At 39.4% G+C, this 19,251-nt stretch overlaps 1 protein-coding gene across 3 annotated transcripts; it reads right to left on the reverse strand.

Moving 5' to 3' along the window:
- Window positions 1-8,726: 8,726 nt before the first annotated feature.
- Window positions 8,727-18,890, reverse strand: SLITRK3 (SLIT and NTRK like family member 3). Of its 3 annotated transcripts, none has more exons than XM_054483513.2 (2): window positions 18,700-18,890; window positions 8,727-12,984 (listed from the first exon to the last, which is right to left on the reverse strand). In XM_054483513.2, exon 2 carries the CDS (start codon window positions 12,961-12,963, stop codon window positions 10,030-10,032), a length of 2,934 nt encoding a protein of 977 aa, XP_054339488.1. In that variant the 5' UTR covers window positions 12,964-12,984; window positions 18,700-18,890; the 3' UTR covers window positions 8,727-10,029. The 3 variants fall into 3 exon arrangements, with proteins under 3 accessions (XP_054339488.1, XP_054339487.1, XP_054339489.1); XM_054483512.2 differs by lacking the exon at window positions 18,700-18,890 and adding an exon at window positions 17,689-18,314; XM_054483514.1 differs by lacking the exon at window positions 18,700-18,890 and adding an exon at window positions 14,625-14,660.
- Between the last annotated feature and the right edge of the window lie 361 nt (window positions 18,891-19,251).

Raw genomic sequence — 19,251 nt, forward strand, 5'->3', positions numbered from 1 at the left:
TAATAAAAATATTTACCTTCAGTTTATTGTATAAAGTATGTCTTTGTTCTTACAACTGCCTTAAATATTTCTTTTTGGGTTAAATTTACCATCAACTAAACTCTGATTGATTACTGTACATTTTCAGTAAGCTAGAAGAGAATGTGATCATAGCATTTCAAGAATCAAAGTTTAATAAGAATACAGATGCATTTTCTTCTCTTTGTAAGGCCTCACATTACCTAAGTGAAAATGCAGTTTGACATGCATTAAAATTTGGATCCTACAAGGCAGAAATATATTTCATATATTAATTTGTATGAGTATCTGCAATCCTTTGTTGATAATCTAATTACTCCTCACCTTTGTCCACAACAGAGTTAGAACTGAAAGGAATATAACTACACAAATCCAGACACTCCAAGTGTCAATTATTATACATTTGTCTTGTATAGAACAGACAAAAATGTATTTAAACTGCTCTTCTTTTTAAAGGAAGGCAATATGTATAATACTTTTATATATGCCCTGTTTTATTTTAATAATCTTGGCTGGATTAACATTCTAGTAAAATTTGCAGTGAAGTGGTAGAACCTGTTGTTAAGCAATGTTAACAAAGAATACATCAATAGAGCCCACTAAATTATTGCTCTTATTTGTAAACATTTAAGCAACTTAGCAAAAGCTTTCTAACACCGCATCTGAATAGTATTGGCTATGCTCCTTTCTCTGCTTTGTCTACTGCTGAGGAGCATATGAATACATCTTGTAACTCTTCCCCTCCCTCCCTTGCTTCCTTCCTTCCTCCTTTCTTCCCCCTAGTTTCTCCTTGGATACATGCTCATATTACTCGTTTTCCTCTGCCTTCTTTGTTTAGTCAACTTGTATATTGCTTATTTAGACAGCATGTATATTGCCAATAATCAAATTTAAGAAAAGTAAAAGAACTCATTTCTCATACTGTCACATTTCTTACCACCTCTCTTACACTCCAAACTCCATTCCTTTTCATCATTTCTCTGGGTTACATACACAGGACTTTCAACTTTTGCAAGAATCCATAGGCCACACATATTTAAAACTCTGTCCATTCATTTATTCAACAAATATTTATTTAGTGTTTACTGTTACCCAGGCTCTGTGTTGGAAATAATGGGAAGAAAGGTAGTAATGTGGCTATTTTAGTAACAGGAAAAGATTCACGAAATTCAGAAGTTTGATCAGAATGTATTGCCCTTACCTGTGCAAAATATGGTCCTAGACACTGGGCTACAAAAGATTGAAGACAATCTGTGCTCTCAAGTGCTTACAATATAATTGAAAAGCCAGAATTCGTGGCACCAATAGGTGAAATGACTGAAGGATACTTAGGGTAAAATATTCCAACATACTCAAATCAGCATAAAGTAAATAGTGTGCAGGAGTATTTGACAGAATAGTCAAAATTTAGTTTACTGTATCAATAGAGGCCTACTGCATGAAGGGAATTTGAAACTGAATTTTGATATCCATGAAAGATGCGTATTTTCAGGAGATAAAAGAATAACCACAGTAATTTGTACAAACATGGGAATAAACAAACTGCATATTCTGAAAGATAAAGTATTTGCTTGGTAAGATATTTGCTGAGAATAATAGTTCTCAAAATGGTGGCTGATGAGCAGGCATATGAGAATTACCTCAGAAGTCTTTCCCCAGCTGATTACACATTATCTTCTCTCTCTCTTCATTTTCTGTTTGCTACATTTCTTTCCATTTTTCTGTGATGTCCCTTGCAGTGGATATAAGGACGGATGTGTGCATGCTGCAGTTAGGAAAGGCAGATTGCAATTTGAAGAAAAGTTCCACAGAACCAGTATCTCCATGCTACCTGCTTTGAGTTAGGACACAATGTTTTATGGAAATGCTCACATATATTTTTGAAATGGGATAGGAGTAGTGAAAGGTGTATCTCATAACGGGGTAGCCATGTTTAAATTAACATGAGAAGTGAGTAAGTGTCAAACTCAAACCTGATTCATTTAACAAATAAAATATTACCAACTACAGTTTTATATACTGTTCAACATTCCACACCACATCTTACCCTATTTTGAACCTTAAATTTAAGCCTTTATTAAAAACTATATCTGTGCAATAATGAGTATGTAAACTGTCATTTGTTTCATAAAGATGTTAGTACATGGTGTCCACATACATATGCATTATGTGTGTGTATGTGTATATATATATATATATATATATATATACCTCCAGAATTCATTTGAGCAATGTTCACTTATGTTATCCACATTTATAAAGAGAGAAGCGTATAAGATCCAAATTAAAATGCAATGTCGTTATCATTTATACTGTTAAAATTCAAATCATAAAAATAAAAGGGGGGAGCAATATTACAGGCAACAAAAATGCTTTAAACTATGTATGTTTGGCTCTGAAATAGTCATTGCTCTGAAACATTACATAATAAATTATAATAACTTTAATACATAATTAAGTTTTCTTAAAAATATTAATAATTGGTTGTGTTTCTTAAATACATTCTAGTAATGGGCTAAGGACAGTTATGTTAAAATGGCCCAAAAGTTAACTAGCAGACAATGAGGAGTTCTTGTTTGTACACAAGAAACTATTACTATTTAAAAGAGGAAAAAAGACCTCCTCATTTATTTTACACATCTGTACCATGAACTAATCTAAATGTTTTAATATCATTACCTCAGTTCATCCTAGTGATTTTTTGCGTTAATATTTACTTTTAATTATAATTTGTTTAGTTATCATTAAGGTTTGATTTTCAGTGAATTTGTTAACAGATGCTAATTGAAGTGGCATAGTAAACCAACTGTGGGATTTAAACTCTTCCAAAGATAGGACACTTAAAGGTTAATACAAAAACATAGTTCAAACTTTTTCCATTAAGTCTTTATCAAAAGGTCTTCAGAAAGAGGGCATTTTCATTTTACCCCCATCTTTCCATTGTCCTTTTTGTTGAAGAAGATTTCCTAAAGAAAAAGTGAAAGATTCATGGGCCTGGTTATTCCACAGACAGATTTCATACTTATACCTGGAGTTAACATTTTTCTCTACCTACTTTTAAAATTGCCAGCTAAAAAAGTAAAACAACAAATGAAGGGTCAGTTAGGAAACAGAGGAACAGATTTCAATTTTGAATTCAAATTTGGTTAAGCAGAGAACGTGTAGGGGAAAAAAAATTCCAATTGGATTTAATACACGTAAAAGATTGAATTTAGATAAACCTTAAGGTTTTCTATTAAAAAAAATTACAGGATCTGTTAATACTTTACATCTTTGATGGGCTTGTTTTTACCATAAATTTTGTTACCACATACCGAAAAGAAAAGTATTTTAAGATAAACTGTTTTACCAGAATTCTAAAGAAAAAAAAAAAAAAAACCCTTAGAATTCTACGTGGCCACATAACATCTGAATAGTCAAAAGTTTACACTGTAAATAAAAATAGGAACAATATGTGGATTCTAGTAGCTTTAATGAAGCCAATAGTTTGGATGCCACAGCAAAGATAAAGAGCATTTCGGAAGAGGAAAGGCAAGGTTTTGAGATTTTCAAGATGAGTTCCATATTTTTAAAACACTACTGATTTTGTCGATTTCCAGATGTAGTTATAGTTTTACTATAGGTTCTGACTTTTTTCATCAGACTTATGAATGATATCACAATCAGGGGATATATGTTGAATTATCTTCTCAGCCTAGGTACCAAAATAAGTGAATCGGGCGTTTTGTTACTAGGTGTAAGAATTGTCATCAATCTCTGATCTTGCTTTGACACCTGATTTGAGCTCAATGCATATGCCCTTAGTCATAAGAATATTGTGGCACTGAGTCAGAAACAGAAGTAGAAGCAGGGATGTCAGGAATAGTGAAAGCAATGAGTTCTGCAGGAAGAACAGAACTTCTTTCCATCTCTCCGCACAATCAGGTGATATCTTTCTTTCAACATCTTTTTTTTCAGAGCTAACTTTGACATGCCCAGGTTTAAGGAAGTTATGTTCTCGTTTCAAAGCTACCAAAAATGATTATGTAGTGTTTCATCATTCAAAAAGACTCTAAACCTTCAGGTTCTTAGCAAAATGTATCAGAAATACAAAAGCTCTGTCTTCACATATAACACACTGTAATATGGGTAATAGAATACCTTTCATTTTCAAGAGAACAATCTCCCAATTATTATAATTGAATCAAAATAAAGTATTCATGTTTGTTTTTATCTAAGTCAATGGCACATTCTTCTTGATACAATTTGTTTGGTTTCGATACAGTTTAATACATTGCAAACTCATCAATCCATTGTACTTCTTATTGGTAAGTAGATAGACTAAATATACTAAAGAAACTTTTTTTTTTTTTTTTTTTTTTGAGACGGAGTCTGACTCTGTCGCCCAGGCTGGAGTGCAGTGGCGCAATCTCGGCTTACTGCAAGTTCCACCTCCTGGGTTCACACCATTCTCCTGCCTCAGCCTCCCAAGTAGCTGGGACTACAGGCACCTGCCAACACGCCCGGCTAATTTTTTGTATTTTTAGTAGAGACGGGGTTTCACCGTGTTATCCAGGATGGTCTCGATCTCCTGACCTCGTGATCCACCCGCCTCGGCCTCTGAAAGTGCTGAGATGACAGGCGTGAGCCACTGCGCTTGGCCAAGAAACATTTAATTAGGCATGCTGAGCCTTTCTGTTACTGGGTGGTGAAGAAGATGTTTTACTAACATTCATTGGGTTTTAAAGTTTAATGGTACTGTAGGAGTTGGTTTGGGTCGAACTGTAAATTTATTATGATGCCTTTGGGCTGTATATCTTTGAAATCCACCACAAGAATTATTTTCTATTAGAATTTTTTAATGTAAAAAATCATCTATGTAAGTGCAATAGAAAAAAATACATTTTCTCAAGAATTTGTATTATCAAGAGTAAAAATTACCAAAATTAAAGAAGATGGCCATAGCATGTTGCCTCTTCACAACTACTAACCCCTGGTATACACTTGATTTCTCCATATAAAAATTATGTTCCTTCAATTCAGATTCCCTATAAGCAAACTAAAGATGGTAATATTTGTTTATTATTATTACTACTATTATCAAACATTTTAATTTAAGGATGATGTTTTAAAAGTAAAACACGATGTTGGATGTCTTAAACTGGACCTTACTTCTCTTGTATTTCACCTTTAAGATCTCACTTTTCCTACAGACCTAGATAAATTTAAAAGGTCTTGTCTAATTAATGAAGTTATTAAAATTGTTTTTACCTGTAAAATTTATTCTATAAATAGAAAAATGGAAAAATAAGTACTTGCTTTTTATTAGACTTATGTTGCATACTTATATGAAGAAATTAGTTCCTATACTCTGAAGACTTCTGAAGACTTAAAATAAATCACAATCTCACTGAGATGTATCCCCTATGATTTAAATAACAAAATGAAACAAATTGGAAGATAAAATAACTTTTAAATTCAGAAATATTAATTACAGTGTTACTTTTTACATGTGAATATTACGAAAGTGAAGACTCAAAATTTCATCCAGCTTCTCTTGGATGGTGGCTAGACAGAAGCAAGAAAAATAAATGCATAAAACAGAAATTGTTATACATGTAATAAAAAATGTGTAATTTACATATAAGTAAAATTCAGCATATATAAACTATATACATGTATATACAATGTATATACATATATAATAGTACTATATATATATACACACACACACACACACACACACAATGGCCCAGTTACACATGTGTTATTGCTCCTATTACTTTTCAAAGGCCTATAGTATATTAAACAGAACATAGTATATTGAAGTGAATACGGTGATTTTAGTGATACTTATTTGTGTTCTGTTCACCTGAATATTCAGTGGAAAATTTTGAGCTAAGTGTAAGTTATAAATGTCTAAGTTCAAATGAAACTAGCTCAAATCACTTAAGATGGAGTGTCCATTGATAACCACTTCCTGTCACATTATCTTGACTTGTTATAGTCGTATTTCTCAAATTTTGTGTAGCATTTCATTAATGCTTCCTTTGTCATAGCCATTTCACAAAAGTGTAGCATTTATTGGCCTAGACAACATAATTGCAAAAGGACAGGACTGTACGAATAATGAATTTACACTAAGTGAATCAAAATAATGTGTTGTGATGGTTAAAGTTATTCTGTTCTATAATTGCATTATAAATTTTCATAATCCTAAACATATCTTTTCAAATATAGAGGGTTTAAAGTAATATTGCCAGGTTTCAAAAGAAATCTTCAAGCTCAGTCATTAAATTTTCCTTTTGATTCCCTCTCTCTAAAATTTATTAAAGTTACAGTGTTCATCATCCTTATTTTTAAGTATTTGCAATTACATAAAATAATATAGCATTCTAAATAAAAATATAAAAACATCTACATAAATAATACCACATATGATGTATAACATGGTGTTAAAACTTATTGAATTAAACTAATAGTTCATTTCCAATTATTTCTCACTAATCCTCTTATAGTTTAAGAGATATTACAATATTTTTATTGTTTCTAAATATTATTACTATACTTAGTAATAAAAATAGCAGTGAATAATAGCAAATATCTGCCAGAACTGGGTCTGCTTTAGTCAAGTTAGTCATCACAATGAAGTGAATTAGTAATCCCACTTTTTCTTAAAAATAAATATTTTACTGCAGCAAAAACATAAAACATATTATAATCATAGTACCTACATTAATATCCATCGTGTTTAATGAAAACAGATCTAGTATTATAAATTGAAGCTAACTTAGGTAACTTTAATGCACAGCAAAAATAAATGTCCTAACCAGGGAGTAGAAAATTTCATAAAAGCAAAAAACTATTCCCTTAAATACAAAATTCCATTCTCATATAAATTTATTTTTACTAAATAAATAAATTTATTTCTCATTCAAGGGTGAAAGTACCACCTATATTTAAGACCAAACAGTCTTACTTTCTGTATTTAATAAGTGAAATATAAACATTATAATTATGAAGTTATATTGTGATTTGATATTGTTTATGGACACTCATTTTTCAAACGTTGAAAGCACCAGGGTCTTTTGAGATTGTACTTCAGCCTGATTTGTATAATATGCTGTGTTATGAATATGTGCGTGGTCATTAAGGAAATGAGGACTATTATCTGAAGCATCTAGCTTTGCACTTTTAAGTTTTTACTATGCATATGCTTTCTATTATTCCCCAAACCATTTGATTAGGAAGAATGGAAGTATGATAAATTGCTAGTTCAGAGAGACTCTGTAATTTGGATTTTAAAACACTTAAAGTGTAATATTGGTTTTATGCACCTTAAAAAAAGAGACAGATGATTAGAAAGAATAAAGGAGGTGGGATAACCAGAAGAAAGGTGATTTGTGGGAAAATAAAAAAAGAAAACAAGAAAGAAAAGGAGAAGATAAAAAAGAAGAATGACACTTATTTAATAATGGGCTTGACTCTTCTGCATAAGAGCTTCATTTCAATATTACACAGAGAGATAAAGTGAATGATGTTCATGGGCTTTTTCCTTTTAAAATAATTCCAAATTATATTCAAATAATTGAGCATAAAAGTTATAGATACATGCCAAGTGCCCCAAAACTGCAATTTTATATGTATATACTTGTCTTTTTTATTTTTATGCATACCTATGCTGATATTTCTATGTAATTAATCAAGAGAAATATAAATATATTCTTGTAGACATTCATGGAGCTTTTCATTTTGTTACTACAATGCCTTCGTGCTATTGTAGTCACACACCTTCAGAAGCTGCTAGACTCATTCTCTTTTTGTGGAAAAAATTGTGATGTAAGGCTTCAGTGACTTGTGATGAATTACATTCAACACGTAATGATAATTCCTACTATGGGCACTTTGAGGAAACCCTAGCAGAGAACACTGACCTCACTGCACCGTTCTGCAGGTCCTGGGTCAGTGTATCTCTGGAACTCTGCTGCCCTCTAATGGCTTGCTTAGATAAGTGCCTGCCTCATAGGTCTGTTTTCTTAAGTTTCCTCCACCAATTTGATACCGGCACCATAAAAATCCAATATTCTTTGGTTTCGCTCACATATAAATGGATCTAAACTTGGCTTGTTGTCAGGTTAATTTTTCAACATAATTTTAGTGTCATATGACGGAAAACTCACTCAGCATCCTCTGACTTAGTTGAAGCGTTATTGGGGCCAGTTGCTGTAAGTGGTTGGAAGATGGTAAGCAAATATAAGTGACAGCTTTCACAGGATTGTGGCCATCTAAATTGGCCCCAAGGCCTTTGATATTTATTGGGTTGTGTGGGTGTGTGTGGAAGCGTGTGGGTGTGTGAGGGTGTGCATGTAATTGGACTACATAGTTTAAAAACAATAGCAATTTTACTTTCCAATTTCTTTATCTCATTTATTATCTTAAGATGTATGGATCCTTGATTACCTTCTCCTAATTAATCCTGTACTTCTTAGCGATCTAGTTACTTCATTTTCTCCCCCCTTGCATCTTGCTTGGGAAACAGTGCGTCATTGCTTACTAAGATTGAAATTCATAATTCAAGGAAAAAAAAGTAAACCGTAAGTCACATTTTAAGTCTCAGTTGTATCCTGGTTTGGACTAGAGATGGTGGGATATAAGATTTATCAACATCACAGTGCATCAAACCCGTTAATAAATTACTTTCTGTGTAACAAGTAAAAGAAATCATTTTTTAAAACGGGAGCACGAAAGGCATGGCATAGCTGGAGTTTAAGGTTCAAGCTTTGTATCCTCTATATATAATGTATTATGTTTTTCAAAAACTTTTTATTAGGAAAGCTATACCAGACGCATAATCACTATACAATGATTAAACATTACCTTTACAATTTATAATCACTGAAATTACAGAATAAATATATGCACATTTCTTTTGAATCTTTGTGTGTGAGAGAGAAAACATTAAAAGTGCTTCCTACAAAGCTGTTAGTGATATATACCCAGTTGCTTTTTTTAATATTATATATATATATAAGAAAGTGCAGATGTTCTCCAAAAAATCTTGGCATCAGGATGAAGTGTCACAAAGAGGGTGCTCATCCCTAGGCGCGTGTCTTCGGCTGTTAAACCACCAGGCCTCCACTTCAGTAGAATCCAGCCTAGAAAGGCCTCCACTTCAGTAGAATCCAGCCTAGAAAGGCCTCCACTTCAGTAGAATCCAGCCTAGAATGTGACTTTTCCCGGGGTGGTAGGAGAGATGTTGTGGGCTGTACACTAGCAGTGAAGGATAGTAGAACTATGGAGAGGAGAAAAATGGATCAAACCCGAACTAAGCAGATTGGGTTGAATGGAAATGGTATGGAGCGTGTGTGTGTGTGTGTGTGTGTGTGTGTGTACCTGCACCAGCAGGAAGAAACTGCAGGTTTAGGGACCACGGTCTGCAGATGGATATGTGTATGAGAGACAAGATAGTGAGTGAGAACATTCGAGCAAGACCCGCCCCCTCCCTCCCCATCTTGCAGTTTCCAGGCATGCAGCAAACTGCATTGTTAATACATGTACAGAATCTGTGCAATGATGATAAGAAAGCCACAAATGACAAATGTCAACTTGTTCCCCCCCCTTTAAATCAAAACTACAACTAAAAAAAAAATAGTTACTGAAAATAAAAAGACACACTGAATTTTACTTAATTAGGATCCATACAATGATCCCCAGTATACCTTATACATGGCACAAAGTCTCAAGTTTCAGTATAAAAAAATAATGATAACATTTGCTGGCAAAAGTCTGCGAAGGCACTTCATTGATTAATGATCTGAGTATGGCCCTTCCTCCAAATCGCATCTGAGAAGGGAGAGCATACATCTGTATTCTCTAGTTATCATGCGGTTTTAGTTTTGTTCAGGGCAGGGAAGATCGTGAGGATGGAGGATGGAGTTATTGGGACAAGTGTAAAGGGAGCAAGGGATATATTTCTTTTATTTTCCTTTTCTTTTGAAAAAAAAAAAGCACTAATATATTTTCTTCTCTCTGTTAGAACCTATACGTTGTCTTCTCCAGGACTTCGAGGTAATCCGGCTTGGTTTGAAGTTTGGCCCTTAACTCGAGGTAATCACTTTTTTGGGTTTGGTGGTCTGTGAAGCCCTTTCCAGCCGAGAAGAGAAGGGTTTCTTTGAGCCTGGCATCCTGCTGTAAGTCTGGGTATTGCATGCCAGGAGGGTGCACGTGCAGTTCCTTTAATTTGGGCACTGTTCCATAGAGACAGTCCACAAATCCCACTGTGCAGGGGGCAGGCTGTGGCCTCTCTCGATCTAGTAGCATACTGCTACCACCACAGCCTCCCCCAGGAGGAAACAGCACCACCCCACCATTTTTCTCATGGTGGCGGAACCCTGCCAAGTCTCCCCCAGTTCCCCCAACTACTCCTGAAACCCCACCAACTGCTGGGTGGTGAGGGTGATGGTGATTCACCGTCACTATGGTGTTAAGCTGGGAGCTGGACACTGCTAGGGCCCACTCCTTCTCTTTTTCCAGCAAGGTCCGGTAGTTACTATGGTTCTCCTTGGGTGTCTCAGCAAACTGCTCACTTCCTAGGAGAGCCTCACCCATTCCCGGTGGTTGTGTCCCTGGACCCCCACGTTCTGCACTCCCTGCTTCTTGGGCTGATGAAACAGCCACCTCCTCCTCCTCACGAGGCTTGTAGATGGGGTTGTTGCACATTTGGGTAACTGGGTGGGGGATGTACTCATACACATGACCCACGGGAGGGGCCTTCTCTGGAGAGGAAAGAGTTGGTCGACCTCCACCCCCACTTCCGCCACCACCACTTCCACCATCCTCAAACAGCCGGTGGCATTGCATTTGGATGCCAGTAAGGTCCACACCTTCCTGCCGCTTGCTTCTGAAGGGCAGCTTCTTTCGACGCCGTCGGAGCACATAGGCAAAGAGGCCTGCAGCAACAAAGACTGCTGAGAAAAACAGAACCAGCAGGCTGAGAATTAACACAGAAAGTGGCACAGGGCCCCCAGGAGGAGAAAACTCATAAGGTGATGCACTGGTTGGTGCCCCAATAAGGTGAGAATCTCCAGGCTGGGCTGGGGATGCTCCAGCTGGTGCAATGTGCAGCATCTCTGGGCAAAGAACTTCCAGCTCAATAGTGCGCACATCACGGTGCGTGAGGTTCTCAGGGCTCCTGCAAAGCACATCACCAACCACACTGACTGAGCTGATGGTTTCGATCCACTGTTTAAAGGGGACCAGGTCACAAGTGCAGTCCCAAGGATTCTCATTGAGGTCTATCTGGACAATGGCATTCAAGTGTTCCAGGACACCAGCCACAGGAAGATAGAGGAAGTAGTTCTTCCTCAGGTTGAGCCGGGCCAGGGATGTGCCTGCAAAGGCATCTGTTGGCAGAGTCCTCAGTAAGTTATTATTGAGGAATAGCAGCTTCAAGTTGGGCATGAGGCTGAAGGCTGCAGGCTGGATTTCCCGGATGACATTGAACTCAAAGTACAAGTAGTGCAAACTCTGTAGGCCTCGGAACATGCCCGGTGTCAGCTTCTCTATATCGTTGCCATTAAGGAAGAGGCTCTTTAAATTGGGCAAGTTGATAAAGGCCCCATCTTGGACATAGGAAATACGATTGTTCCCCAGATGCAAGAGATCCAAGGAAGAAAAATTCCAAAAATCAGAACGGTATATTTTCTGAATCAGATTGCTACTCAGATACAGTTTCTTGGCGTTCAAGGGCCTTGGAAGAAGTTCAGAAATGTTATTAAATCCTCGCTCTTTGCAGTTGACAGTCAAGCCAAGGTCATTGATGTGCAAATTACAGGTACACCCAGTGGGGCATATAATGGGGATTGGTGGTCTGGTCTGATAAGGAGCAATGGGAGGCTGGTTTGGACCAGGATATAAAGCTTGGGAGGTGGAGGGTGGCCTTGGTGTTCGAGGCTGTTTGGTGGGCTTAGGCTGTTTATTTGAGGACTTGTATTCAACAGAAGAAGCAGTGAAATGAACAGAGGATAGCATCGAAGAAGGCTTAGTGGGCCATGCATTCTCTTTACTTGAGGACAAATGAGGAATTCCCAAACTAGCCTCTACCTCAGAGTCAGACAACAAGGGACAGAGTTCTGTCTTCCTGATTTCTCGTAGGTCCTTTCCATGGAAGTGGAAAGGGGTCTCACAGGTAATGTCTCCCACCAGGGCAGTATAAGGAATGCGTTCCAGCCAACTCTTCAGTTGTACAATTTCACATGTACAGTTCCAAGGGTTTTCTTCCAGCTGGAGCTCCATCAGGCTTCTGCCAATGTGATCTAGCATTCCTCGGTAAAAAAGAACCTTTAACCTATTTCCACGTAGGTCCAAATGGGTTAAAGAGACAGCCTTAAATAAATTGGTTGGAAGCATGGGGATGAGATTATCATTTAAAATCAGAACCCTCAATTTACTTAGGTTCCGAAATGCCCCACTCTCAATACGTTTAATGACATTGTAGTCTGCCTGTAGATATTCTAGACTTTCCAAGCCGAGGAAGGTGTCATTTCTGAAGACATCCAGTTTGTTTTCATGTAGATATAGTCTCTTTAAAATCTTAAGACCATTGAAAGCTCCAGTCTGAATGTCCTGCAATGCATTGTTCCCAAGATTAATAGACACAGCATTATTCAAATGAAGAAAACTGTTGGTGTATAATTTCCTCATAGAATTCCTCTGCAGATACAGTTTAAAAGGTCTTGACCAGAACTCGGTAATCTGACTAATATTTGTAAATCCTTTACTGTCACAATGTATATGAAAGAGGCTTTCTTTAACTTCACAGTAGCATGGATCAAAACAGGGCTCATCTATTTCCTCTGAGTCCTCTATTAGGGGAATCGGGGTAGTCCATCCTAGAGCAATTGTGCTTAGAAGAATTATCCACAACATCCTTCCTCTGTGAAGCATCTCAGCTATGGAAGGTTTCATCGTTCGTGGTTGATTACAAAACTGCAACAGAAATAAAAATGCAGATTTTTAGCTTTTAGTCATATGTACTATTTTAATTGACTCCTACATGTGGGGCATTTTAAGAGCTATATAAAAACTTCAGCAATTGTTGAAGTGACACTCAAAATGAGCTAGCAACATACTTAATGTTTAGAGTGTGTCCTATATTTTAAACTTAGGAGACTCTGAAATATTGAACCATGCAGTGACATTTTCCTGAACCAAGCCATACTTGGTAAACGGCATATCGCATGAACAAAAGCAGCCTGCATTGCCTCTGTATAACAAACAACAGAACTGGTATATCGTACTTCCTTTTAGGCATAGGCAGATTAAGTAATAATGGCAGTAATGTGGCCATTACACCCGTTTGCCTGTTAAAACTCATGTTGACATCAAAGATACTCAAAATAAATCTGATTGGAACTCTGATGGGAAAAATATGTTCTTTGAATTATAGGTTTTGACTATTAAAAAGACACGATATACTCCAAAATTATTATATTGATTTGTGTGATAAAGTATGAGCCTATTGCTCAATATCAGATGTTGAGATGTGTAAAATGATCAGCATCTCAGGAAAACTTAAGATTTATTTTTATGAAATGATCATAACATGCTTTATTACAGTGTATAGTCAGTATGTACACTATATGTCCACATCTCCTTGCCCAAAAATAGATTATTGTCATCTTCTTTAATAAATAATTTGTATATATTTTTATCATTTTACTATTTAAAACATGTAGGAGTGATTAGCCCTTCTAAAAAACATGCCCATGCAATTGTCAGAGCTAAAGATAGGGACAGCTAGAGGATGCTGAGTCTGAAAGTGTCTGAATTAAAAGATTTGCAAAGCTTAGTTTGGAATGTGTATCTGCTCCTTCAAGATCAACTGAGGAACCCTGTAAAAAGCTGGAAGAGCAGGTGGCTGGTTAGAGGGGAGGTGGGTAGTTAAAGTCAAGAGAGAGTGGAAACCTCTATTCTTACCTGCTGATAAATGATCTATCACATGAAATAAATTTCAAAAAAGATACCATTCTTTTCCAATCAGAAGAAACAAATGCAGTGCACTATTCTGATACATAATCTTCCTCTATGCATCGTTTTCCTTGCCTAATAACATCAGTATATGAAAATGTTTACATAAATGATAATAATGCAATTTTATTACACTGTCCTCCCTGAGTCACTAAAATATCAATCAAAATTGAATAGCTGATTTTAATCAACAAAAATAAACCAAAGTTTCTAGCATATATTTTCCTCACAGATAGCACACAGAAAGATATATTTCATCAACCTTCTTCTTAAAACACAATGATATAATTTATAGGAAAAGTGAAAACAATAAATCTTCACATTACACTTGCCTATAATGTTCACAGCTGTAAAGAAAGGAGATACGGTGAGAAAGCAAAGAGAAATCTGCCTCAGACATGCAATACTCAAAAATTAAAAACAATTAAATGAAAAACGGGGAGACAGAAAAGCCTACATTGCAGTATCAATTAGTCTTCCATCTCCCTTATGAAATATTAAAATCTACTTAAGTTCTTTCTTCACCATCTTAAATATTTTTCTTGTTTATCAGGTCCCTGTGGTTTAGGCAAAAAAGGCTACAGATGTGTTGGACTTACCTATTTTGCCAGAGTTTTTTGGGTTTCGGGTTTTTTTGTAATTTATTTATTTATTAGCATGGAACCGTGAAAAGAAAAAGAAAAAAAAAAAAAGCTTGAGTTTAAGGATTCTCTCTCTTTCCCTCCCCCTCCCTTTGCTTTGCTGAAGCTGAAGCAAAAGGGGATAAAGGGGGTTGGGCGGGGGGACTAAGAGGAAAAAAAAAAAAAGCAGCAAGCTTGAGACGTGCTGGGAATGCAATGGGCTCTTCAATGGGCTTCTTTAGGATGCAGAACTGCCGCTTGGCACACTCAATAGAGGAGGGAGGAGAAGGGGCTGCAGCAGGCTTCCAGCTCTGCTGCCCCTGCCGCTGCCGCCGCGGTGGCTGCTCTCTTTGGGTACCCACAGCACATCATTGGGCACTGGGAGGAAGCGCAGGAGGGAGGCAGGAAGGAAGGCTCAATCACAGTGCAGAATCTCAGACTTCTCTCGCTCCGGCTTTAAAAATATGTATGTGCTATAACCCTGAACCCGGCATTCCACGTCATGAAAATGAGCTCCAAAGGGAACGCGCTTAGCATGGGTTCGGGAGCGAGCACTAGGAACCCCTGACTATACAGTTGAGTGAGAGAGAGAGAGAGTGTGTGTGTGTGTGTAGGGAAAAGAAGTAGAGGGGTAGAGAACACAAATTGGCAAAATAAGAAACGAGAGAAGGGGGAGGAGATCAACCTATGGGAAACGTTTCTTTGGTGGGGAAGGTGGAGATGGGGGAGGGGGGCAGGGATAAGCATTTTCTTTCTTTCTTTCTTTTTTTTTTTTTTTTTTAACTCTCAAGGAAACCATCCCCTGAATGATTTGCTCCTTTAGTTTCCAAAGCTCCTCTCTCTAGTGCAGGTGGTTTGAAAAGTGAGACTATCCTTCGTAATTATCTTTTTCACGGGACAGCCATTCCCTGCAATGACGGGGATGGGGGAAAATCCAGGTCCCCAAAGCAGAAAAGCTGAATCTGTCCGATTCTGCCTGGGTGTCCCGAATAAGAGCTCAGACAGCCTGAAAGACTTGGACCGAGTTTCTCCTGCATTTTGCTTCGATCCCATTGCACCAGGAATTCTTTTGTTGTGCTGCAGGTCAAAGCCTTCGATATCCCCTGGATTCAACAGCATTTCTTTTCTTCCACCTTTTTAAAAACAGAGACAAGCCAATTCTCTGGAAGGAGATACAGACCACTTGGGTAACAATGGTGCATTTCACATTCTGCCACCGGGAAAGACCTCGCGGGATTGGGGTGGATTTAAGGATTTGGATGCTTTTGTCCGTTCTTTCTCTTTCTTATTTTTTTAAACTCAAATATTTCTCCGTGAAATTTGCGGGGAGTGAATCCTAGGGAGTAGTGGGAGTGGGGGTGGAGATGATTGAAGGAAGATATTATATTGTAGAGGGACTACCAGATGATAGTTCAGGAACGCTCTCAGAGGAATTTTTTTAAGGCTCAGCTGACAGCACTACAGTCCTGCCTGCTGGGAAGGAATGCAGCTTGGTGGGGAAACTGGGGAGAGCCAAGTGTGCAGCAAAGGAGTCTAATTAACAGGACCCGTGTGCTGTGGATGCTCCCCATCTGCCCCCACCAGCACACACCAATCCTGTCACCAACTCCTCGCCGGGAGGGGAGAAGGGAGGGACTTTTTGGTTGCTAAAGAACTAAACTGAACCTCAATTGCCCAAGGGCTCAAAGTTAGTAGGTAGAGATGGTTTTCCCTTAATGGACCCTTTACAAAAGCAAATTTTAAAGCAAAGCACAGCTTACATATCAATTTCTTACTGCTCTAAAACAGGTAAATCACCTAACAATGTGTTTCTTAAAAGTCAGTCAAAGGCAATTTCCATGATATTTTGCATTTAAAATGACCGCACATGAGTCCACTGGCAGACAGTAGCTAATTTTAGAAACATGCCACCATACACTAAGTAAGCAGGAGGGCAGAATTTTCTAACATTCTACTCTTAATATTCCAGACTCACTCTATTGCTCCCATAGGTCTTAGCCAAGAAGTAAACCAATACCGATAGCCTAAGCTCAGAATCAGAGCAATTCCCTCTCCCTCCCCAGCTGCCGGCACCCACACCCTCCCCCCCATCCCCCGCCGAGCACTTCGGGTACCCAGTGTGCAGAGGCGGTGACTATTTATCGGGTCTTATCGGAACCCATGATGTGATGGAATCGATGGGTAACCCAGAGGCTGCCCTGAGCTTCCAGATGACGGTAAATGTTGTCTCGGCAATGAAGTCTCTGTTCTTTCTTGAACTAAAACCCCTTAAGTTCTGGACCTGGGCTATGTCCTAAAGGCTATCTCACCTTTTTCTTTTCCTTTAGCTCAGGATAGCGCGTCTAAAGGATAGGGAGGGCTCCAAAAGTTAGGGGATATTGAGCCATGGGGCCCCGGTTTTTTCCGTGTCCTGCTGGGAGCGCCCAGAGCCATTTGTTTGTCCAGAGAGAGGACAAGAAGCCCTTTCTCCCCGCTGTGCCCCCTTCCCACTTCCTCCTCCCCACTGCTGGATCTTACAGCTCACTAATCTCTTCAGATCTAAGATTAAATATTCCAATATGGAAGCAAAACTATCTTCCCTAGAACAAATAATTAAAATGCTGCATCATTCATTTTCTGAAGAGCTTTGAGCCGTCTATAGATCCTTTTCTAATCTGCTGTCGTCAGGCGAAACGCACAATGGTCTGTTTAGAAATGGAAAATTATTGAAAGCTCAAGCCTTTTTCCTTCTACCTCTTACAACACCAGCGAGCAATCCACTGGGGGAGGGGTCCTTCGCTCTGCCACCTGGCCTATTTGTTGGAGTTACTTACGATGTCTTCACCCAGAAAAGAGGTCCGAGGGTATCTTAGTCTCTGGTACCCCTCCTTCCACCAACGTCCTTACACCTAACTGATCCAATTGAAAACTGCAACAAACCCCTAGCACCTGTGAGCGTACAGAAGACACCGCGGCCAAACTCGATGTGCTCTACAATGCACATCCTACATACGAGAAATACTGGTTTCAATTAGGCAAAGTAGGAAAGGATGGCGGCGAGTACCTATGGTGCAGAGTGCTCAAGATCTCCGAGGTTTGCTCCGAGGGGCTTCCCAGCAGGAGGGGCAAACTCTCTGGGAAGCTGAATTGTATCCATCATACTGTAGCCTTGTAGCTTCTCCTCTTCTGGCCACCAACTTTCCGAAAGGCTACCGAATCACGCTTGTAATCCGTTTAAATGTTTCCAGCTTTGAGACTTGCAGGGAAATGGTCGCTGCATACCAATGGGAGAGCCGGGCGCGCACCTAGCGCGGCGATGCCAGCGACACGGAGCTCACGACCACAGCTCCCTATGCCCTCGATGGCTGGTAGGCAAGCAGGCAGAGTGAGTGTCCCAGGACTAGGTTCCTTTGACTTAAAATCTCGGTGCTCTCGATCAGTGGAGAGCTTCGTTGTTCCCGAGAGCCTGAGCTCAGACTCTGGATTTCTTTCTCTCTTCCTCAAAGGTTGTCACTCACAGCGCAATCCCTGCCCGAGGCCTCCTTCCATCCGAGAAGATGGAATTAGCCCTTGCTTTTCCAGGGTGTCTTTGCTCTTTGCCCTTTAGGTGGGTGGGAGTGGGGGGGTGGGTGGTGTGTAGATGAGAGAAGAAAAGGGTGGGGAGAGGCGGAAAGGAGGCAGGAAGGGGGCGACTAGATCTCAGATCCCAGCATTGGTCAGACGGCGAAGGTGGGGGGGAAAGAAGGAGAGAGGGAGAGAAGATACAAATACACAGTATGGCTGTGCACACCAAATTCCACTTGGATTTGGGAGATCTCAGGCAAAGCACGAAGGTGAAGCGATCCCGTCGGCGGAGAGTGAGTCCCCTGACCGCTCGCCATTCAAGCACCCTCACTTCTGGAGCGGGAGAAGGTGCGGGGGAGGGGGGTGGGAGGGGGAGGGGACTGCCGAACGTTTCAGGCCAAGGAGACGCTCGCGGCGGCAGCGGCGGTGGCATCTTTAAAGACTGACCTGCTTTAAAAGTGCCACTTTAATGGCCTAGGAAATAACTAAAATCGGATTACACGTTACTTACCAACGTCTCCTCCTAAACTGGAGCGCCAGGTCGAGTATAAGGAGTCAATATAGGAAACGCAGGGCTGGAACCTGAATGCAAATCCATCAGCCGCCCCCAAATCGCGCACCAAGGGAGCGGCGCTCGGGAGCCCCCAGATCAGCCCATCGCCGGAGCTCCGCCAGCGCGTCCCCCCCGCACCCCCGGCCCCTCCTCCGCGCCAACTGTGTAAATCAGCCGCCGCAGTCCTCTCGCCGCGCATCGCAGGCAAAATCCCGGCTTAGGAAGCAAGGAAGCAAGTGATCTCTCTCTCTCTCTCTGTGTCTGTCTCTCTCTCTCTCTCGCTCTCTCTCGCTCTCGCTGTCCCCCTTTCCCTCTCCCCCATTATCGGTCACAACCTGGCAGCTCTTCAAGAGACACCCTGTGATATTGAGTGTCGGGAAGTCAGCATTCTGTATCTGTGGATTGATTTGTAACTTTTATTTGCAAATGAGAGAGATGCCTGTTTGGAAAATTACAGCCCAAAAGGTGGAGGGTGATCAAATTAAGAACATCTGAGCTGTATTGGTGGGC

The sequence above is a fragment of the Pongo pygmaeus genome, chromosome 2 (genome assembly GCF_028885625.2).
Source record: "Pongo pygmaeus isolate AG05252 chromosome 2, NHGRI_mPonPyg2-v2.0_pri, whole genome shotgun sequence".
Taxonomy (NCBI): domain Eukaryota; kingdom Metazoa; phylum Chordata; class Mammalia; order Primates; family Hominidae; genus Pongo; species Pongo pygmaeus.